Source organism: Centrocercus urophasianus, unplaced genomic scaffold (assembly GCF_019232065.1).
Source record: "Centrocercus urophasianus isolate 14NV4802_14NV808 unplaced genomic scaffold, USGS_Curo_1.0 seq_16, whole genome shotgun sequence".
Classification (NCBI taxonomy): domain Eukaryota; kingdom Metazoa; phylum Chordata; class Aves; order Galliformes; family Phasianidae; genus Centrocercus; species Centrocercus urophasianus.
The window spans coordinates 1,451,187-1,474,590 of NW_024884711.1; the positions used below are offsets into that span (position 1 = coordinate 1,451,187).

General features: G+C 40.2%; 1 protein-coding gene across 1 annotated transcript in view; it reads left to right on the forward strand.

Moving 5' to 3' along the window:
- The window catches only part of BMPER (BMP binding endothelial regulator), a 143,197-nt gene that overhangs the window by 22,260 nt on the left and 97,533 nt on the right, over positions 1 to 23,404 (forward strand). The window contains exons 3-6 of the mRNA XM_042817593.1: positions 16 to 115; positions 10,976 to 11,058; positions 12,032 to 12,122; positions 12,912 to 12,994. Of these exons, the coding sequence (XP_042673527.1) occupies positions 16 to 115; positions 10,976 to 11,058; positions 12,032 to 12,122; positions 12,912 to 12,994 (357 nt within the window). The remainder of the gene's footprint in view (positions 1 to 15; positions 116 to 10,975; positions 11,059 to 12,031; positions 12,123 to 12,911; positions 12,995 to 23,404) is intronic.

Consider the following 23,404-nt stretch of genomic DNA (forward strand, 5'->3'; position numbering starts at 1 on the left):
TTTGTTTATTTCCAGAATAAGGAAGTGACGTGCAGAAGAGAGAAGTGTCCCCTGCTTTCCAAGGAATGTGCTCTTGTCATAAAGCAGAGGGGAGCTTGCTGTGAACGTTGCAAAGGTGTGGTGCTCTTCCTGCTTTTTTCTCTCCTTTAAAAAGTGTTATCTGTTCGAATTTATATTGCCAGAGATGGGACAAAGCCAGAAACCTCTCAGCTAGTCACTGAAAGGACATTATCCACAATTATAATCCATACATTTCAAAAGCTGGTGAAGATAACGTAAATTCACATCTCCACTCTGCTATTGTTAGGTCTTGTGCAGTGGCAGTCCTCTAGGAATGCATCTTGATTGTACTTCACTGGAAGGTTGTCAGTCTTTTGAGTGGTGTCTCCTGTTGAGCTTTTTCTATTGGTAATACTTTACATCAAAATCAATCTGTTTATGGTAACAGATCCATAGGAATTTCTTTAACTTCCCACGTGATTGGACATAGCAGAAATAATGCTTGCTATTAATAAAAAACATGGTAATTATCCATTCTATTTTTCCCAGTACTAGAAACAAATAAACCAAATTCTATTCATTTTATCCTGGTTCAAATAATAATATCAATGACACTTTTTTTAAAGCCAAAGTGGGTTACAGTCTGAACACTATGTATGTATTCTTGACCATCACTGTATCCTCAAAGCTCTTCAGAAGGAGCTAAATATCAGATAGAAAATAATAAATTAATTGCTTAAAATGCACGGTATCCAGTTATTAAGCTTGCACATGTGGAAAGTGTGAAAACAGATTAAGTTGAGAAAGTCTTTTTTAAATTCTAATTCAGTAAGTTATATGCAGTAAAACAGTGATTTTGCTGAGAGATTGCTGATGCAGCCCGCGAGGTGGAGAATGAGGGATTCAGACGGATTCACTTTTCCTGTTTCTCTTCTGTGTTGTTTAATTCCCCAGTGGTGTTACAGTTTAGAAGAGAGGTGCAGTAGGATAAATTGTTGGGAAATGTGAGCATTTATTGCCTTCCCAGAGGAAATACAAATGCAGAACAGGTTACATTGAAATTCAGACAGGAGAAACGTGATGGATATATGTTTTTCCTGAATGACTGCAGGGTTGTGCTAACTGGTCTTCACTTGTGCTGCAACTTTAGAATAGGTTTGGCAAATCCTAGGCTAAAGATTTGTCTAAGGTTGCTAGTTAGAAGAAAAGGAAATGAAATGGGAAAAAAAGAGAAAGTATTACTGAAAGAGAATTTGTAGTTAAAGTTTTCACATAAGCTAAATGTAATTTATTTATTTAGTCAAATTTTATTTAGTGTCAGATTTATAGCAAAAATGTCCTAATTTTAGTTTGATGATGCTAATTCTCCATTTTGGAAAAGGGATGAAGTGTAGCTGGTCAATTTCCTGAAAGTTTTACATGTATGCACACTTGTGCACACAAAATGATTCTGCACTAAAAAAAGTGAATGTTTCAAAGATGAGGATACAGACATTTAAGTAAGTTAAATATTATCATTACATTGAAATTTTAATTCTGATTTCTTGTTGTTACCCTGAATTGATGTGAATATTACATTATACATTGTTAACAGACTTGAGACTGGCACCTGCAGATTAGTATGTTTGATGTCTCTAATGGGAAAATTAATAAAAGTGTTAAAAAGATAGAATTAAGAGACACATAGGTAACTAAGTGGGAATAACACTGTATTATAAAACTGCTGGAGTCTTTTGAAGGGCTCAGTTAAGTATACAGACAGTGATCTGGCTGATATCTTCCTGCATTTCTATTGGGCATCCAACAAGATTTCCCATCAAATTCTCCCACAGGAACTAGGCAGCCCCAAGTTTGTAGATAAATACTACTCATTAGCAAAGAACAGGCAGATGGAGACAGTGAGTGATTGCTTTTGTAATGAAAAAAGGTTACCAGCAGTTTCTTCAGAGTTCTCAACTTGTCAAGATGCTCAAAATGATCTAGTAGAGCCTGAAGTAACAGAAGGATTGCAGATACTGCATGAGTGCAGAACTGACTGTGAGGAGCTGCAGAAGGTTCTTAGGACATTGGTAACTGCTGACAAAATGGCAGAGGAAATTGATGCCATCAGAGAGGAGGCACTCAGCTAGAAGGATGCTCAGTTGATTCTAGACTGCAGTTTCTAAGTACTTAAGATGCAAGCTTTAAATTTTGGAATTTAAAAGAAAAAAAAAGGCTCTTGAGGGCCTAATCTTGTAAAGGGAATGCTAAACTACTGAATACTTTCTTTCTTTGTGAAGGGTAAAGCGAAAGGTAAAGCTGCTATGCACTTGTGTAACTTCATCAGTCTCTTGAGTAACTGCATCAGTCTCGATGCCACGCATTTTCACTGGGATGTTCTGGTGCCAGAGAAAGAGACAAGATGGAACCAGCTCTCTGGGGAAGCTGCTTGCTTTCCTGCTCTTCTGAATGCTGCTAGAATTCCCTCTCTGTTCTGTGCAAAAATTTAAAACAAGTGTCTTGTGGGAAGCATTTGGGGAATGAAGGATGTACACACCAGCCTGGCTGTGAGGCTCTTCAGCCCTCTTTGTGTCCCATCGGCTCCCTTTGCTGTCCTTGTAGATCCCCAGAACTCTCAGTGCGGAGTTCAGCTGCAGCTGGGATTGACCCTGCAGTGTTTGTTCTCAGTTACTACTTTGTCAGACTGCCAGAATGCCCATAGGGAATGCAGGCAGGAAAAGGGAAGCTGTGATTTTTGCTGGTTGCATTTCTTCTAAACATGAACAAAATGTTACCAAAAAAAAAAAAAAAAAAAAAAAAAAAAAAAAAAACCCAAACCAGAAGCTTGTGGGTTTTTTTTTTTTTTTTTCTTGGCATAGTTCCCATAGCTTAGAAAGGCTTAATCAGGCTTTATGGGCTATTGCCAGCTCCCTTAGATAGCTTCAGGTCTTCATAACTTCTGAAGCAATGAATGAATGAATGAGTGAATGAATGGGTGGCTGCTGTCATTGAATACAGTAACAGGAGGATAACATCAAAACCAAAGAGTATGTTTCCAGAGTGGAAACCACCACTCATGAGTCATTTGTGACACTGCTGCCAGGATATTTTATGCTGTTTGGGGAAGGCATGAGGGCTGGTATGTATGCCCAGTATTTCTGATAGCATAAACTGTACTGGAATTAAGAAATACTGTATGCCTGCAGTGGTGCATCCAGCTGAGTTCCCGTGTTTAGAGCTTTGCTCACTGGGGAGCCTGAATTGCAGCTGGAGAATTTCTTCTGCAAATGACTTCATACTGAGCATAAGTCCTTTGCTCCTGCTTTGGTATCTTTATGCTACTTAGACAATTTTTAGTACTTTCTGTGCGTAAATGAAAAGGAAAAAGAAAACAGCAGCAAGTGCAGCTTTTGCAATCAGAAAGAAAAACAGAATGACGTTCATGGGGATGGAAACAACATTTTGTCCCTAACACATTAAGAGATTTGGCTTCAGTTAATATTTTAATCCTCCAGACCAGCAATGTATTTGAACACAGATTCTGACTTTCAGCACAGAGGACCCTGGATAGTGAAGTCAGTGGGGCAGGGCTCCGCTCTTACTGTGTGTTTGTGCAAAGTCTGGAACAGAGAAATGTAGACTTGTGATTATGGCTCCCTGCTGCAAGCAGAATGTAAACAACCCAGCATAATAGAGAAAACTTTCAGTGAGATTACTCTTCTGACAGATACTTACTGTAGTTTATAAAACAGACCGTACACCTCTAGCATGCTATTCATTTTGAAAGTATGAAAGAAAAATTAAGCCCTCTCATTACTTTAGCGTAGGACAAATGGGCCACTTTTCATCTTTCATTTTATTTAATATGCTTAATGAAAACATATGAGATCACTGAGATTATAGGAATAGATTTGGCAGCATTTTCTTATTTAGTTGGTTGGAGACGTGTCACTTGGATATAGAGCTCTCTGCACCTCCAATAATAAGTTGTTTGCTCTGTGAAGAAGTATTACCAGCTCGGGGCTGTATAAAGTTTGCATTTCTAAAATTATGTGCCATCCCCTACTTTTATCCTAAGAATATGAATATTCCATGGAATTACAAAGGGAAAATCAATGGATATTTGTCATATGTATCATTTGCCATTGTGAAATTTCTTTCAATTCCTACATGCAATTTTGCTTTCTCTGTGTCTTTTAACTTTTGAGAGTTACTGTTTTTTCTTTCTTTCTTTCTTCCTTTTTTCTTTTTGTTTTAATCAGCGAAGTTAGAATTTCACAAACTATTCTCCATTTTTTAGGAGTCTACCAGAGATTGAAATCACAGCCCAGGCAAGGGCATGGCTAGTTCTTTAGAATATTGCATATCCAAAGCTACCACAGTTAATTGTACGTTTCTTGGAAAGGATATCATATTTTATGATTGAACTAATTTCCTCCTCCAAGGCTGGCTTGCAAAGAAGTTAGAGCAAGATTAGGAGTTTATTGCTATTGTGACTACTTTACCAATCCCTCAGCACTTAGTTTGCTTGTGAATGTTCCCAGAATGAAATAGATAATACCAGTTTGGTGCCACCAGTTTGGTGGGGAACTTTGTGTGGAGGCATTGATGGGCACTATAACATGCAGCCCATCCTCATATGCCTTAGGGCAAACTTAGAGATATGGGTGGATGGAAAGTTATGGGGTGGGAAGGTAATAATATATTGTCTTAGTAAAAACCTTTTCACCTTCATTTGAATCATCTAATCCTGGCATCTGTCTGAAATTGAGTGTGGAAAGAGATGGTTTGGGGACCTATGAAGTCTGACTCTTTGGCTGACTTTTCTCATTGCCTCTCAGTCTCTCAGCATTAATGTGCTGCAGTTCTGAGCCAGGAGGCCAGTTTCTTGAGGGTAGGGTTCAAGTTAACCTCAACATTCATGCAGTTTTTAACTTTGTATTTCAAGTAAAGGCAGGAATTTTGTAGTAGTGACAGGTTGCTGCTAAGGATAGTATCATCCCTTTATGGTGTCAGCTCGTGTTATTTCTGGCTATGCCTAAGAAAAGGCCTCTATATCATCACCACTTCCTTTGAGTTAACTCTTTTATGAAGAGATCCCTTTGGTATCTGTTATATACTATGGCCTCAATATAGTGCCTTAAATTTTAGATTTTCTTGTTCACTTGATTACTTTAATTCTCTACTTATGTAAGAATATTTTTCATGCACTGTGTTGCCATGTTGTCATAAATACTTATGCAGTTAAACACCAGATACCCGGACCTTAGTAATCACGGAGAAGTTGTTCAGAATTCTTGTATTAGAAAATAGTATGGGATGTCTGTGGTGATGCACTGGTACCACGTGTGTGGGCATCATGTCCAGCGCAGCAAAGTAGAAGAAAATTCAAGACTGTTGGAGGCTTTCCAATGCTGCTTTCCTATGTGACATTGCTCTGGAACAATATGATAAACATTTTAATAGACCTGTGACCGGAGTAAGAATTTTGAAATTGTAAGATGTACTGATTGTGAAGGATTTGGCCGGTGTGAGAAAAGCAGCAATAAATGATGACATTGTTCATCACACTCCTCACAGCCATAGGAGGTCACGGTTTTCCAGTTGTCAGCCTTGGCTAGCACGTTAGGTATCAGAACAGGAATCGGTGGCAGATCTATGCAGTGTTTTAGACTTTAAGATTCTTATGGACCCCACATAATGATTCTTCCCTACCCCTTGCATACAGGCGAAACAGGAGACATTTGGAAAGGCAAAATTGAGGTCCAGAGGGGAGCAAAACCGAAGCACTGGGAGGGGGTGGTGTCTTGCTTTCTGCTGTTATTTGTTCAGTGAACATGAGCTGGATTGCATCATATGCTTGTGAGCACTGTGGTCCCGGCATAGCTCGCTCCCATGGCCATTTTACTCCACTGTGTTGAATGCCCTTTGTATGGCCCCTGCCTCTCATATCTCTTGGTCATGATGATTGCAGTGGCTCAGCTGCAAATAGGTTTGATTGTACACAGTTAGAGGGGAAAGAGTTGGATTTTCACTGTTTAGAGAATGACTTAATAAGCTTGGGAGATTTTGTATATATTTTTCTACTTCTGTGTTGATGAAAGAAGACCAGGATTACCCAATATGAAGTTTTATTTTCTAGTAGCTGTCAGTGGCTTTGCCATTGTTAAGACATGTGAAAATATATTTTCTAGTAAGCGTATATGTGATTCAGACTTCTCATATTTTTGCCAGCAGATTTAATACTACACAATATACAAGTTATTTTTTGTTGGTTCCCCCCCCCCCCCCTTTTTTTTTTTTGTTTGCTTGGCTAGAACTGGTATTTAGTGTTAGCATGCCTGGGTCCTCCCTGAGGATTAATTTATCAAAAACTAAATAAAACATGTCTTCTGGCTGTTTTCTTTTTCCTGATGTTTATTTTCCATGTCAATAGAGAGGTTATTTTTTCAAATAGAAAGTGGAGGGAAAGCAAGAAAAAGACTAATAGAAGAAGAAAAATGCTGAAGAAAAGGGAAATGGGGAGCCAGTCTATTATACTCTATCATTTTGTCTTGCTAGAATACGGAAATGACTTGTCTATAAAATTCTCACTAGAATGTCTATTCTCATTCTAATCTCATAAAACAAGCAAAATTCTCTTCTGGAATCTTATTAGGCAATGTCAAATTGAGTCACAAAAACTTACTTTTAATGAACTTCTGAGGACACGGGTTGAGTTTGAGCTCTACTAACCTATCTTCTCCAGTCAGTTTACTTCTTTTCACGATACTGCTCTGTGCTTGGGTGTTTAGGGAAGAAAGAAGGGTCATTTAAAAATGTTGCAGGATCTGGGATGATAAATGGCTTCCTGATTGTCAGCTTGCCCACATGTCATTAATGAAATCTGCTGTAACTTGCATTTTTTGTTACTTCAAATGGAATTTGAATTGGAATTAAATTGCTCTCTTTCAAATTAAATCAGCCAAAGATTGGTTCATAATGTTTGGAACCAGGGTGCTCAAAGAAGGTGTGTACAACACTGAACCAGAACAGATAAATTAATAAATTAGAAGAGATTAAGATTTATAGTTTATTGTACAGGAATGATTCAACTGTAGAAGATCATTTTGCCTTTATTAAGTCATTGTAAGGTAATTAGCAGTTTTCACTGTGTATATCACAATTGAACAACTTCAAAGCATTGGTGGTTAGGTTTGGTTCAGATAAGCAACCTTCAGCTTGCATGTTTATCTAGGACTTATCTGAATTGTTTGGATTGAAGGTGGTAATAGGAACAAAACCTACAACTAACTTAAAGTTAATATATTACATTAATAAAACACCAGCTGTTCCTGAAGAAAGAAGCAGGAAAGACTAAAAAATTAGGTCACACTTCTTGACTGACACAAAACACATTAGCTCCCTTAAAATTGATACAGACCAGTGATATTTAATGTCCTCCTGTAAGTAGAATCCTAAAGGTTTTACTGGTGGGTTGTAAGTCATGAGAATAAAATTACTGGCTCACAGTGGACTAACTGGAATCTCTTCTCATGAGCTTTTGGGGTTCCTCTCCTGAAAACTTTCTCTCTAGTTCTTTCTTCCAACGGCTTTAAGTGTGCATTCAGTCTGAAGTAAGTGCTTAGCATTCAAGTGATTGTGCTAGGCTCTGGTCTTTCTTGATTTATTATTTTCTCCCACTCTCCCTTTCAAATGGAGAATGGAGACGGTAGCTTAATGTAATATTTCCAAAGGGAATTTAAATGGCTTTTAGAAACTTGAAATATGTTAGGACATAGTCTGTTTTAGAAATAGGTGCATCAGCACCTCCACTGGGGTCTCTGAACAGGAATCATCCAATGACTGCTGCTTTACTAACCGAGTGTGGTGGTGGACCTTTAACCATGGGTGAGCTAGGATGGCTAAATCAAGTTGACACATTAGAGCAGGAAGGTTTCACCTAGCTGAATTTGAAGGAGGCTCATAGGTTTCTGTGCTGTCATTAAGTGGCTTAGGAAAGCCCAGGTATATGTTTTCAGATGTCAAGTGAAAGATTTCTTCCCTGAAAGTGAGGATCACAAAAACTGGCTGATATGTAGGCTTTGTTTTCCTTCCATTTTGGAGAAAAAATGGTGGCCATAGCTTTGGTGCTTGCATGATGCTGCTCTAAATTTTTCATACAACCTTCTGGCCTGTGCCAATGTTCAGGAGCAGTCTCCATACCCCTAGCTCTTCTTAAGACTTACCCATTCTGTTTTCTCTTTCAAAATTTTACTTTCACTACCTGCAAGCTCTCCCTGCTATAGTGACCTTTGTTGTGCTGTCAACAAGTGCTGACAGCAAAGCCCTTGTGTCACCAGAGAATGTGGCTGACGGGTGGTGAGAGATTGGATCCCATCTTACTGCTTTATGCAAAGGCAATTGCTGGTGCTTCTTGGATAGCTGCACTGTCCTTGTGATTTTGGCCAGACTAATCCTTAAACTGAAAATTTCAGATTAATTTGCACTTCTGCACACACAGATTAGCACAGGGTCATTAACTTTCGTACAGAGGAAGCACTTTAAGTTAAAAAACATGAGTGGTGAGCAGATATGTTTGCAGTCAAAAGTAGGCTCCAAGCTGGGCCATCGCTCTGCATGGCGCTGAAGAGTCCAGACCTATATGGTAAAACACATGCATGGATGTGCAGCAGCACAACTTGTTCCATTCTGAGTGCTTAGAGAGCAGGCATTTATTTAAACTTCCTTGAATTGCACTCAGAATCCCAGTATGGCACATTTTCTGCAAATAGAGGCTGCTAAAATGCTTTGCTTTTGTCAGGGTTTGCGCTGGGCAGTAGGATTATGACAAAATACTGTACAAATCGTGGTTGTTTAGGGGTTTTTTTTGGTACAAATATCAATATAAAAATGATATATTTCAGAATGGGACTTTATAATGCTTAAGAAATGTATAGGACTTCAAGTTCCTCATTTGACATTGACTTCCAAGTGTAAGTTCTCACACAGAGCTTTACTAATATACTGAGAATGTATACACCTGATTACTCAAAATCACTTTGTAGGTGCTTTGCTACTGGGGTGAAAAAAGTGAGATTGAGAGCTGTATTTCAGTATTTGTCAAGGATTGAGTTACAACAGCCAGTTCTTAAGACTGCTGATCAACTCTTTTAAAAACATACTGGTTTCAACTTAGGCTAGTGAAATTGCCAAATCACCTTCAGAATTCTCTTGTTTTGGTCTTTACTTAACACAGAAGATCTTCTGAATGCTGCAAATACTGCAGTACAAGTCTTCTTTCATTTAAGATCTTAACTGGAGGTAGTCAATGAGTTTGTAAATAATCCTCATACCCCAGATTTCCTTTCAATTTTGGTTTGGATACAAAATGATTTTGCTGGGATTTTAAGCTCCTCAGCCATTCAGATCTGTCACCCTAAAGTGTTCTTGAACATTGGGTAGAAGATCTACTGGTGTAGGCCTGATAACTTGTCTTTGTTTTCAGAAGGGTGCAAAATGTAGCCCAGAGCAATTCAGGACAGGGCACCTTGCATATCAGATGGTGACTGATCACAGAATCACACAGAATCACAGAATCACCCGGGTTGGAAGGGACCTCAAGGATCATGTAGTTCCAACCCCCCTGCCTAGCAGGGCCACCAAACACACACATTCAGATCAGGTTGCCCAGGACCCCGTCCAACCTGGCCTTAAACACATCCAAGGACGGGGCATCCACAACCTCCCTGGGCAGCCCGTTCCAGGGCCTAACCACTCTCCTTGTAAAGAAAGACTGGTGGAATATTTGCTCAGGTATGGGTAGGTATATGGCATCACTTGGCATCCGTGGCATCATTTGACTGATCTTACTTTTGTGCTTGATGATACTGTGTCTGGACTGTCACAGTCCAGTCAGGACTTCTGTTTGTTGGTTGGGCTCTTTGATCAAGCCTAATTTCGATAAAGTAGACTAAGAAAAAACCCTTGCAGCAGTAAAAGGAAAATGGGCATTTTTTTCTGTAGGAATTGGGTCATGTGCTGATTTTAAAATTTTTGATCAGATTCACTTTGCCTCTCCAAATAATTAATTTTTAATTGGTACAATTTTACACTGATAAGCAAACTTTTTCTTAACAAATGCTTTATTTCCACTTAATAAGTCTGCTATTTTATTTTATTCTTTTTTCTCTTTCTCTGTCTCTCTCTCTTTTTTTTTTTTTTTTTTTTGTTTGCAAAATACCAGAGAACAGTGAAAAGAGTGAGAAGGAAACTAATGGGATCTTGAATCAAAAATGAGATTTTTTTTTGTCTAAAAGGCTTCAACAAAACTTCATTTTGCATTAAAAACATGTGCACAGAACCTGTCTGTGGGTGAACCAACCTCTTTGCTGTTAATGAAGTTGCAGTGTAACACAGAAAGTCATACAAAGCTAAACCCTGTGGGGCTCCAGAATGTTCCTACTTACCATCCACATGGAGAGGCTGATGGCTTTTAGTTTACATGGATGTTGGTCTCGTGTCGCAAAATTGGAAAGGCAAAAAGATGGGGGAGTGCTGCTGATGTCATGGCATCCATTTTGAGCTGCCCTGTCTGAAGAGCTCTCCTGGGGGATTTGGTAATAGATGGGGACAGACTGGACGACTGACATTTTTGGCTCTTCTCACATTCTCTTTCCTCTGGTGCGGGGGTAGAGTACAGGCTGCCCGTGAACAGGCCACTGAATTACCACCAACACACATTTTTAGGCAAATTGCTGCTGATTTTGGCTTATTTGGAATGGTTACAGTTTGTAAGCAGCCTGGCCAGTTGAGCACTAGGAGCAGACATCCAGGGGACTGCTGCCAGACCTGGCATGGCACAATGCTGCTCGTCAGCTCTCAGCTCTGGCTCTTCTAGTAACCCCAGGCAGAGAACAGGGCACATTAAGGATGCTGCTTTATGATCCTCAGCAGCAGTCTTCCAGGAATTGCTGCATTCAGCTGGACTGATGTGTGCTTCTGTCTCTCCCTCCAGACTGCAGTTTTGGAGGAAAGACATACAACAGCTCTATGAGATGGCACCTCCCTAGCAATCCCTGTATTACATACCAGTGCCAGGTAAGCATGTCATAAGTACCACAATAATTGAGTCATGAGCTTTTCCACAAAGTCAGAGCCTTTTTTATCCAATTCCAATAACCCAAAATATTTTATACTTAAACTGCAATAAAGACTTTGCATTTAAAGCAGCTGAAATCCATTTAGAAGTGACCCACTGTAACCAGGCATCCGGAATTGTGGGTTGTACATGAGCTGAGTACTCTGAGCCCAAACGATGCTGAAAGAGTGGTACTTGGCTGTGCCATTTCCTTCTGACTTGACCTTGAAATAATTCCTCTTTTCCCAACGCATTAGGTATTTTCTGAAATACAAATGACTGTTTTAGTAATTCAGTGCTTTTGTGTGTATGTTGTCCACATACCTGGAAATGCCCTTCAGGAGAAACCCACAGTCAAATCTTTTCTTCAGTTTTTGCCCTGTTAACAAAAGCATAGCAACGTTTTTATACACAGATCCTCAGCCCCAGGTTTGTTGAAATGGACTTTGACTCCTTGAACAAGTAGTACAGGAAATGTTAATTTAACTAATACTTATCAGGAGAAGCATCAAAGACAAGCATCTCACCTCTACAAAACAAGGTGCTTTTATCTGCTAAGTCTTTTTCCTCTGAGGGGAGAGGGGGAGAATACCTTGTGTCTGATTCCATCAAAGCTGCATGGCAGATTGCTTAGGCTAAGGATGCCTGATAAATCAGGATTCCTTCTCCTGAAAAGGTGCTTCCTTTCTTACCTGATGCATTTTAAGGCAAATCCTGCATCTGGAGTCAGGGAGACTCAAGGGAATCTTTTGGCTGCGGATTAACCTGCATCCTGATACCAGGCAGCAGGGACAGAAAGTAAAGGGCCTTTGACACTCAGCTCTCTACAGCCTTTGCCCTGCTGTAACTGTACTGTTAATAACTGAATTTTAGCTTCTTAAAGCAACCACAACGTAAAGTAACAATGAACATGTGTGATCTGCTCTTTTGCAGGAGGGAGTGATAATAGAGTCGGAAGTACAGTGTGTTGTTCATTGCAAAAACCCATCCAAAGTTGTGGGGATGTGTTGCCCCGTGTGTCCAGGTGAGATATTCTATGGGGAGATGCTGCTCCATGCATGCAGCTGTTTTTGTAATGGTAGCAAGTATTACCTGGGAGGCTGATTGAACTCTGCTTTTAAACTGTACGAGTTACCTAAATATGGGCCACTGGCTCATGTAATATGCTACACGACACAAGAGAATGCTTAATATTTTTAGTAGAGAACATGTAGCCTCTGGCAATGGCTGCATGTCTTCACAATATTTTTCAGAGAGTCTGTCAGCTGTTTTTTTCCTGGCTGGTGATCGGAATTTTGATTGGAGAGGAAATATAAGAGTAATCCTAAAAGAAAGTTTGGTTTTTTTTGAAAGATGCTGTGAATGTATTACCTTTGTGAAGCAGTAGCAAATTAACCTGGTTTTATTGCTAATTTGATTCGAATAGAAATCTTATAGGCAAGTGCTGCTTCTGTTGTGATATAATGGGTTTATTACACTAATTTTTAAAATATCTGCCAATATCTAACATGAACTCAGGGACTAAGAACAAGCAACAAGAAAATGTAAAGTTTATGAAAATGTTTCAAAGCTGCTTTTAAATGGAAGTCTTCATTTAGCCTCAATTTCACTGGTACAGATTTGACTGCTGTAGAAGAATGCTTTCCCCAAAACTATATTTTGGGATTCTCAAGACCTTTGCAAAGGCTTCTGGAGTGATTTGTACCAGAGAGGATGTATGATTTACTTTTCATATTGTCCTGTGAAAGGATGTGTTGCAGTAAAAAGGCAATGTCGTATCCTGAGCTAAACTTATCCAAATACTGTTTTCCAGGTTGTATATTTGAAGGGAGGCATTACAATGAAGGAGAAGAATTTAGGCCTGAAGGAAATAAATGCACCAAGTGCTCTTGTGTTGTAAGTATTTGCCTTTTGGCACTGTGTCTCCCTGTATGAACTTTGAAAGGCATGTTATTATTGTCATAACAAAACAAAACAATATAAGGAATTCAAAGCTACTCTTCTCTTGGAGTTAAGATATCTGTTGAAGATTTTTTCCTGTGCTAATACACTGTATCACTGATATTCAGAGTTTATCATCTTTTTCGTGACCACACACTGTGTGCAGATAGAGCATGATGTTTTGGAGTGGGTTGAGGCAGAAAATCAGTGATGGTTTTTTTTTTCTGCAGTGGGATCATGCAGGAGAGAAAAGGCTTTTTGGGTTTCATCTAATGATCAGTTTAAGGAAATATCTAGTAAATGCTGATCCTTTGCAAGGATTTCTTTCTGCAACAAGGGTTTTTGCTCTGAATTACTGAGTGAAAAGATGAGGGTAGCCTTCCTAGGCTGTCCCAGGTGGATTTTGACTTAACGCTTAATGAAAAGGTCATATCCTGGATTTCATCCTTGACTAGCAACAATATCGAGAGGAAGTAATAATTGCATCCTCTGGGTAATGAGCACAGGCTTCTCTTTCACTTCCATTAAGTTAAAAGATAATGCTGTATAGCTGGGGTAGATAACTTTGACTTCACCAGTGTGATCTGTGAGACCAGTAAAATGCAAAGCTCAAATCTCTGCTTTTGTTGCAAATGATGGGCTGGCTATCAGCAGAAAATGCAAGATTAGAGAACTTTACTTTTCAGTGGAATGTCACAAAGTTTTCTCAGTACCAGACATGGCTCTCCTGCATCACTAAAATAAAAAAAAAAGGGGGGGAGGGGGAAGGAGAATTAAAAAATAAATATGTATTTATACACACAATTAATGAAGAGACTGCAGAGAACTTTTGAGGGAAAAGAATTCCTTCTAATCTGTGGAATTAACATACACTAAATCATCACTGCTCCTGAGGAGATCTGGGCAGCTCGGGGTTGGTTTTTTGTTAGTTTTCCCCCCCCCCCCCAAGTTTTATCCTGTAATAATGAAAATATGTTGTCACCCTTGACAGTGGTGATGTACACCCCTGGCTCTACTGCCTGCCTGCTGTCCTGAGCAGAAGGGCATAGCTCCCTGCATTCTCTTCTGGTCCCCTTGCCCTTCAGCTGCAGAGGTGAGGCAGCAGCTTTACACTGCAGCTTTCCTTGGTGATGCTCCTGAGGGGAAGGCAGATCTCTGAGTGGTTAAGAAGTCTGTGGAGACAGGCTTTCGTCTTTTGGGGCTGTGCATTGCTTTTTCCTAAATACTGTGCCAGTATCTCCTCGATCAACTTTCCTTTATTCCCTAAATAGCAAAAGCAGCTGCGCCTCGAAGAGCACAGTGGGGGAGTGGGATATCTCGGAGGAGAAAAGATAAAGAAATATAGGCATACAGGGTCAGACCTCAGGGCCTTTCCTTGACAGTAACCAGTCCCAGGTACATTAGAGAAGGAAACAAATCAGTTGCTGATAGTAAGAGGTTTAAAGCCTGAAGCAAGAGGCGTAATGATCCCTTCTGAGAAGGGCAATGTGATGATTCGGGATGGTAATTATATCTGTATAAAACGTCCAGCTCTAAGGCTGAATCTTATAGACAGCATAAGAAAAGTGTCTGTGTGTATGCCACTCCTGAATTCTCTCTCTCTAGTTCCTTTTTTTTAGTACCTCTTGCCCATTTCCTGCAGAATTTGGGCCCGTGTTAATTCTTACATAATTTAAATTGGAAGCAAGTTAACAGAAGCATCCTCAGGCTGCAGTAGCTGTTTACTGCCTGCTTTGCATCCATATTCTTTTGGGAATGAGTTTCCAGTGAATCTCTTATCTAAGCAGTTGCTGGATATGCAGATACAAATCTACTCCTGTGATACGATGGGAACAGGCTTGAGTGTGATGTGCTTTAACTTGTGCAGTATTTAAAAGATTAAAGGCAGTTCCTTGCCCCAAATTAGATTTCTTCTGCGATGATTTGCAGTTGTAACTATTTAGTGAATATGTTGTGGAAGTGTAATGGAGGAAGTGACACAAATTGCTGTCAAGATATTTCTGGGATGGTGATGGTGCAAAACACTCACTCGAGCATAAATGCTGGGGTTTACTTAGGAATGAACTTTTCTAATAGTGAACTATTCTGGGCTTCAAAGGGCATCTTTGTCCTTGGGGACTGGAAGCAGCATTAAACAGGAAAAAAGCAAGGAGGGATGGCTGTGGTTTGTATTTCTAGAGAAACATAGGGCTGTTCCACACTTAATAAATCCATTACAATGAGTGATTACTTATAAAAGGAAATTTTACAGTTGCAAAATGATGTGCTCAACACTCTACACATGCCAGAAATTCAGGATTGCAGAGCCCAGTCTTCATAAAGCTCTTTGGTCGTTCAAGTCTGTGGTGTTTTCAGCTCAAAGCAGTGCCTACTAGACACTATTGAGCTCCCAAGGAATGTGAAGTGGCCGTTAAGATACTTTTTTGTTGTTTTTAATGTGCATTTTCTGTGCAAATCAAGACAAAGCAGGGCATTAGGGCTTGGTGAGCTCTGTCTCCTTGCAAGCCCCTGGCCATAAAGAATGAGACATGCACTTCCTTCAGTCCTTGCCTGCTATGCGATCAACTTGTTAGTGCAGTTTCTGTTTATCACCACTTGTGGTCCTTGTTATTGTCTGTTGAGAGCCAGACCAAATTCACCAGGCTCATTTCATGTAGATCATTGAAACAACCCATTAGCTAATAACTTTTGGGTTGCTACCAAACCAGGCTGCCCTCACAGGGGTGACGCAGGGATGAAAGGCTCCGTATACCATTACCACTTTCCTGAGCGATCTACTCCTTAGGGTGACTAAGATTTCTTGCTGAAAATGAAAATGTATCACCTCTCACTCAATGCATATTGCCTGTCGGGAGTGAATGGGCCGGCTTTTAATGACTCGGTTTCTCTGGGGAGATGCATTTGTGTAAGAAAGGTGGACAGGATAATAGGGATCTCCTCTCATGTCGGCTGAAACCCAGCTGTCTCTCAGTAATTCATCTGTCTAGCCTGGTCCTGCTTTTCTTGATAGGCCAGTAGAGTGGTCTAGAGAGAGCTTGAATATTTTCCCTAACATAAGCACCTACTTAAGTGAAGGACTGGCTGCTTTAATCAAGTGTTATTTCTCAGATACTTCTTCTATGAGTCTGAGAGTGTGTTTCTGCTTGCACGGTGAGAGCACTTGGCTTACATGTTTCCTTTCTTACAGCCTGCATTGAAACAGTCAGACTATGATTATCTTAAATGTTTTCATTTTCTCTTTTGATGTAGCACATTTGAAAACATAAAAAACAATAGCAAGAGGACAGGAGAGAGAGCAAAAGAGGGAGAGAGGAGAGGAGAGGAGGCTCGGCAGGAAAGTGACCTTGCATGGGACTGGTAACCATGGAGAAGCATATCTCTTAATGGTAGTATCCAAACTCATAACTGGCTGCTCTGACCACAGGCACAGTCTCACACTGCCGTTACCCAGACCATGGGTGCTGTGTGTTCGGGCATGTGAGGCATGCAGCCATACGAGGGGCTGCCGTGCTGAGAGCATGCTGTGCTATGGAGACATCTCTGCTGAGGGCTGGTCTTCCCCTGAAACCCCAGCTGCGAACGGTGGCTTGTTGCATTTGGGAAACAATTGCAGGCTAGATTATGGCATTGCTGGAATGGCTGAGGGATGCATGTATTACCAGCTGGATTGGAAAGGGGATTAGTTGTGCCGTCCATCTGTCCAGCAGGGATGCATATAGTGGGGCTGTCCTCACGGCTGCTCTCCTGAAGTGTTGCAAAGCAAGTGAAACTTAAAGGGATGAAAGCAGAGCACGGGGGTTTGAGGAACTGAATTTAAAAGCGGCCTCAGCTCTGTGCATACATCAAGGGCTTTTTTGCCCCTGAGCAGAGGGACTCAATGTGCACACCACTGCTGGTCTGCAGGTGTACTTGTGGGTCTGTGCAGGAAATGTCTTGTTGTTTATGTTCCCGAGTGTTAGAGTGCAAAAACTGCATAATGAAAGTTTTGCACAAAGAAAAGGAAATCACACCAAGAAATCTGTTCCTAAATCAATGAGTAACAGACGTTGCAGTGGCGATAAATAAGGAGAAACTACATATGCTAGTATTTTGAACATTGAGGGTGGAATTCTTGTCTAGCTCCAGACATTTAGAAAAAATGTGTCTAGTCTGAACTACTTATCTGGGCTCCTCTTCAGTTGATAGGGAGAGAGGTAGGATGGATTACCCTTGCAGATGCCTATCTTTCTCTAGTAACTATAGGGGGAGCCTTTGTGACTCCCACAGCCCGTGAGATGGCTGAAGATAGCTGGGATGGATTCCACCCCTGCAGTCAGATCGGTGATGGAGCATCCTGATACCGCACTAAAAGATTTACTTTAACAAATATTGGGAGCTGCTGAAGTATGTTCCCACAACAACTCCAGTCTACAGGGAATCTTGTAGTTAAACATGGGGAGTGCATAGTTACGTGTATGGCAGTGAAGGCTGGCAGTGCAAATTAAGTCCAAATTAAAATATTCTCACTGCAGTTCCAAATGCCCATCTTTCTGAATTTCCATGTACTTGACATGCTTTGATTCAGCTCCAAATTACAGCAGATGCTTTCTGCCCCTCTTTGAAGTCAATGAGATTGAGAGATTGAGTTTTAGTCAGGGTGAAAAAGTGGAGTAGGTCTTTTTGTAAGAATAGTGTTTATTTGCTCAAAGTTAGTGAAGTAAGAAGTATTTGTCTTATATGTGGATGAGAGTAGAGAGCAGTAAGCATTCACAAAAGGGATATGGAGTGATGTTCTGTGTTTCTCTGAAAGCCTCCCCACTTCCTGATTTTTTGCAAGTCATGAAGGATTGGTTTTCTGACCTAATAAAAATATAACCTTCCAGCTAGGTGTAAAAGTATGGCCGTGCAGGTAGATGTAGAAGGGTATGGACCCGGCTATGCGCTGAACTTCAACAAGAAAAATACTGTGACACAGACAGCACTGTCCAGTTATTTGTTCTTTATCTGATTTTCTTTGAACTTAGAAAACTATATCTACATCCTTGGAGGATTATACACGACATGCACCGTGTCTGAAATACTAAAGCCCGTTAACTTTGGAAGCAACAAGGTGAAAAACCAAGGAAATCGTCCAAACCTTGGGCAATTTCTTTAAATAGTGCTTGGAAAACACTGAGTATTTTATTCTTTTTATTTTCATCCCAGTGAAGGAGCTGTGTAACCAATTAAAATCTTTTCTTGATTTATCTCAAAACATCTGAAAATTTTCTGAGAAAGTGTGTTTGATAAAAACTTTTAAAAAGTTTAAATAACAGTCATGATATAAATTTTAAAATAAAATTAATAACAGTTTTTCTGAACGACAGGTATGCCCTAGACTAGCTCACAGTTCAGTGTAATTATTCAGTACAAATGAATTGCTTTCACAGGCACTTTGAATCTCCATGGTCAGATTTCCTCTCTCAGTGGATATCTGAATGCCATCCTACATCTCTTTCACCTGGAGATCTTTCTAACTCACCTGATTCCCATATGCTCCCAGTTAAGTCTGTTCCTGTACTGTTCCCTCGCCATGCTGTTAATTTTTGTGTGGATTGAATCATTCTTTCTGTGCTGCAAGAGCCCACACCCGATTAAGGCTTATTTCCAGGAGAGCAGAGGTAATGAGCAGCTTCCTAAAGATCCAGGTGACTCTCTAAGGTCTAGAAAATATCACATCTTTCTCATATCCCTTCCTCCCTCAAAGATATTGTTTGCCCCTATTGCCCATCAGGGATCAGTTCAACTGCACCTTCCGCACTTCAGCAGACTCCGTGCTTTGACTTTGCTTCCAGCTGTCCTCCCTTTCCACCATCACTTCACATAGGTCACATTACCTAGTTCATATGATTTCTGAGATTGCATCTGTGATCTTTGATCAGTGTCCACTGTGCTTTAAGTCTGAAGGACACAGTTGCAATCCTAAGAGAAGAGAGTGTGGAAGAATTTAAAGGAATGTGATTTGGCAGATTTCTAGGGGGATATTTTCCAACTGAAGAGTGGAAAGACTGAGGAATTGTGAGAAAAAAAACTCTTAATTTCCTCAGGCATGATTTGTTTAAATTTAGACAGAAATTGTCTTTGGAGTTTGATGACCCAACTTGGTATTGCAATAATTAATGAATTAAGGGATACTAGAAGATGTGAAAGACTTTAAACTTCCTAAGTACCTGGGGAGCCTAAGTAAATGCCAGTTAACATCCCCTCCTGACTGTGCCCTGCATGAATGACTGCTGTTACAGAGAAAAGAATACAGGACTTATCATTTAAACGACATGAATGCATACAGCAGGGTGCATGTTGCATTACTAAGGCGTATAAAGAAAGAAAAATAAGTTGACCACTTTTAAATGGTGATAAAAGAAGCTTACGCATCGAGGGTAGGTTGCTATAGCCCTGAGAGTAGAGGAACAGAGAGCTTATGCTGTCAGGTGTCTGTTCTCTGTCTTGTTAAACTTTTCCTAATTAACAGGCTGAGATCGATTGTTCCTATTGGCAAAGAAGAATTAAGTACACAGAGCTTTAACAATAACAGAGAGCTGTTAACAAGCAGTCTCTGATGAGGCGACTATTTTTTATTGGCATAGGGCTGCAATGAAGTCTGCAAACATCTCTGCTATAACTCACTCCTTGCAAGGGCAAGAAACTATCATTTAACGAAAGCTCAGCAGTAAGACAGCAGAAAACAAAGAACCTGGTTAGAATAAGCAAACAAACAAAAACCTTCTGGCCAGCAGGGGATGAAAGGGTTGCACGTGGTTTCAGAAGATTGCACAAAGATTTTATGCGAGCCTGCTGCAGCTCTTCTTGTAAGTGGCTTCAAATGGGGGTATGCGTGTGGCATCTCGTGGGAACGCTTGTGTGCAAAATTGATTTGGGTCTAAGAGATTCCCACAAGTTGTGGTAGGAAGCAGTAAAAGCAATAGCTCGTCAATTAACAGGGCCTTTGTTTGCCAAGCATTTTATGAAGAGTACAAGTCTCTTCTGCCTGGCATTACAATGAGGGAAAGGCTGAAAGGGGGTGCTTAGCTTTTGTGCTTGTCACCCTTTCAGTTTAAATCAACTTGGATGTCACAAGTTTGGGAGCTGTTATCAAATAACAATAGCTAATGATTTTAAGCTTGCACACATCCCAAGACAAACGGTTTTAGTAGGTATAATGGTGCTAAATGAATTTACACAAGAGAGTTTAATTAACTGAACAACACCTATCCCTCTCCTCCTTTTTTTCTGATTAATAAGGGGAAAAAAATAAAGGATTGGAGACAATACACTGTTACATGTAGGGCTTCATATATCCCTCCCAAAATGTCCCTTCCCAGATATCCTCAAATATGACATCTGCATCGCTTTGAGTAGCATATTTATTTATTTGTGCTGCAGCCACTGACGTTTTTAATGTCTGTTGTAGAAGACATAAAGTGTAGTTTGTTTAATTTGCTGTTGATTGTGTTTGCTGGATTCTTTCTCAATTATCAGCCTGCCTAAATTCTCCTGGCTTTTTCCACTGTATCCTACTGCTGACTTTTTGCTTTCTTCCCTGGAAGTTTTAAATGTTGTTAAGAGAGCAAGTTTCCAACCTTGCCTGTTACAACTATTCTCGAGCTGGGATGTGCTGAGATTTAAGAAAGCAGTCGTACAGAAAGATTACTCAAAGCCCTTTGGATTCTATTAACTTTTAAAATGCTAACAAACATATTATTGATATGTCTCCTATTAAATGACAAGAGATAAATGTATGGGATTGTGGAGGAGAGAAAAATGATACCCAGAAAATTTGATTTTCAGGACTGTGTGAGTCTGAAACTTTATGTAACTCATCTTCTTAGGCTGAGAAGTGGTATAGTTAGAATAATTAAGTGGCTATCAATATAGGTGTAGGAAGCAGAAAATAAAAAAAAATGCTTTGAGACACGACAATGATTTACTTATTCTGCCTTTAACCTGTCAGAAGTTAATTTTGTTCAGTAGCCAAGCTAATATAATATCTTTGGCAATCAATCTGAAGGAAACATGCAGAAATACTTGTGAGCAACTTGAGGTGGGAATCACAGCAGAGCTTAAGCCCTCATCTTCCACTGTAGATGCTTAAATATGAAAGATGGGACCTTAAAAAAAGTTTTCTAACCCCTTAAAAATGTTCTCTAACCATGGTGATAGATGTTGCCTGAATGTCTAAGTCTCTTCCAGGAAGCCCCACTCCCACACTGCCTTAACTTCCATCCCAAACATGACTAGAACACCATAAAATTGACAGGCCCAAGTTTCAATGAAAAAACAAGCTTACAGCTCTATGCCAGAAGCTTTGTAATGAAGCACTGACATTTTCCACAGAAAGTAGAGGGGTTTTTTTTGTTGGTTTTTTTTTTTTTTTTTTAATAAGAGCTTAGTTAGTGGCATTATGTGATATTGTGTGCTAAAATAATTGAAATGGAAATTTCTTTATTAACTGTACGTGTGTCAGAGCCAATGCAATATAAAGCGCAAAGTCTGGGTTTTCAGAAGATTCAGATCTGATGTTTGAGGCGTCTGAACCCAAAAGCATTTGAGTAGCTTGCATGCTTTGTGTGCTTTCTTTTCCCTTTTTTACCTTCTGCAGAACACAGCACCAGAAGTTCTTTTGAGTGTAGGACAGAAGCTAATGTGCTCTTGCCAATAATATCTTTCTTCAGAGAAAAAAAAAATTCAGAGCTTAGACCAGCATAGCAATGAGGGCAGTGTTTCTTTTGCTGTCCTAAGCCCTGCACCCAAATGTTCAACATGCTGGCAAAAAAAATATTGTAAATAAAGCAGTTCATATGAAGCCTGAGGATCCTGTGCTTTTCAGTGCTCAGTTCAGTGCTCCTCCTCCTAGTTGCAGCATAACTTTTCTTCTCTTGGATGAATCTGAATAGCAGTTCTTAGCAATCACAGTTGCTGATGCACTCCTTGCTCTCTGAGCAGCCAACTGAGAATTGCCCTGCTCTCTGGTTTTTGAAGTCGTTTTTAAGATTCCCCTGGGTTCCTGCAATTACTGTTCTTCCCTCATCTAGGTTTTTATCACTGCACTTAAATAAGCATAGATTTGTACACGTCTAGAACCAAGCAGGGAGGGAAAATTCTGCACTTACTACCTTTTCTTCCGTCTGCTGCACTTTGTAGTTGACATGGATGTGTAGAATCTCTTATCAGCAGTAATTGCAGAGCATCTGCCACTGTGTCTTTTTGACGGTGAGCCTGATTCTAACACAGCAAGCACTCTGTAAAGTAGCTAAATGGGAATAGGAACCATAAAAGTTGATACCTAGTGGAAACCAAGCCAGGCAGGCATTTTCTTTCCCCTTGGTGTTGTTACATTCCTTGTGGTCAGCAGTAATAGCTTTGCTTCCTGAAGTATGGGCTGTGGGGTTTTATGCTTTATGCTGTGTTTGAATGGGCATCGCTTGAAGCTCAAGTGTTTATGCTGTTTCAAGCACACGTTCTCACTTCCTAAGTACTCAGTGCAGCAGGGATAATAGCAAGCAATTATATAAAATGAAGAGTAAGTTACAGGAAGGGCGAAGGACGCAGAACAAACATGCTTGTGCGTCCAGTACAACAGACTTATTATGGACTTATCATGTTTGTTATTACCCACGAGGTACTTTTTTGGTAATATTATGCCATGAGTCTGGCATGGGGCTAATAAAGATAATACCAATACCAGTAGTGACCAAAAGGACGTTTTGCAGTTTCTCGTAATGAGTGCCCCTGTTTTTTCTATTTCTGAATATCTTATCATTGCTCTTGGGCTCTGGGAAACCCCTTATCTCAGTCTTTCTTCAGACTTACGGAAAGAGAAGATGGCATACTTCCCACAATATGCTTGGACTGTTTGTATATGCTGATTATTATTCTTTATTTCTGCACGATACTTCACTTAGGGCAAAAGGTTTCCAGCTAGGAGGATGTCCTCTTCTGTGACAAGGTTTAGCAGCAGGGAGGCAAGTCACACTTAGGAAGGAATTTCTTCCTTCATGACACAGGGATTGTAGAACAGTGTGTAGAGCACATGGTGCTTGACAGGGAGCAGATATGGCTCAAACTCAGTGGAACCTTGGTGTTACTACAGCTAGGCAAGGTGCCAGCTTGCCCACAAAAACCCAGGGATTTCCAGATGGTACAGAGATAAAAATCTGCAGTTCCCAGCTATCCACTATTCCTTTGTGTCTTCTGCAATTTGGAGCCCTGTCTTTTTCTAAATGCTTGTGTTTATTAGAATGGGGAAGTAAGCACGTGTCCTGGAAGTGGGCAGATGAAAGCAAAGGCAACAAGAGAATTCATAATTTCTTGCTGTTGCCAGCAAAGTAAACCAGTAAGACTGGAAGT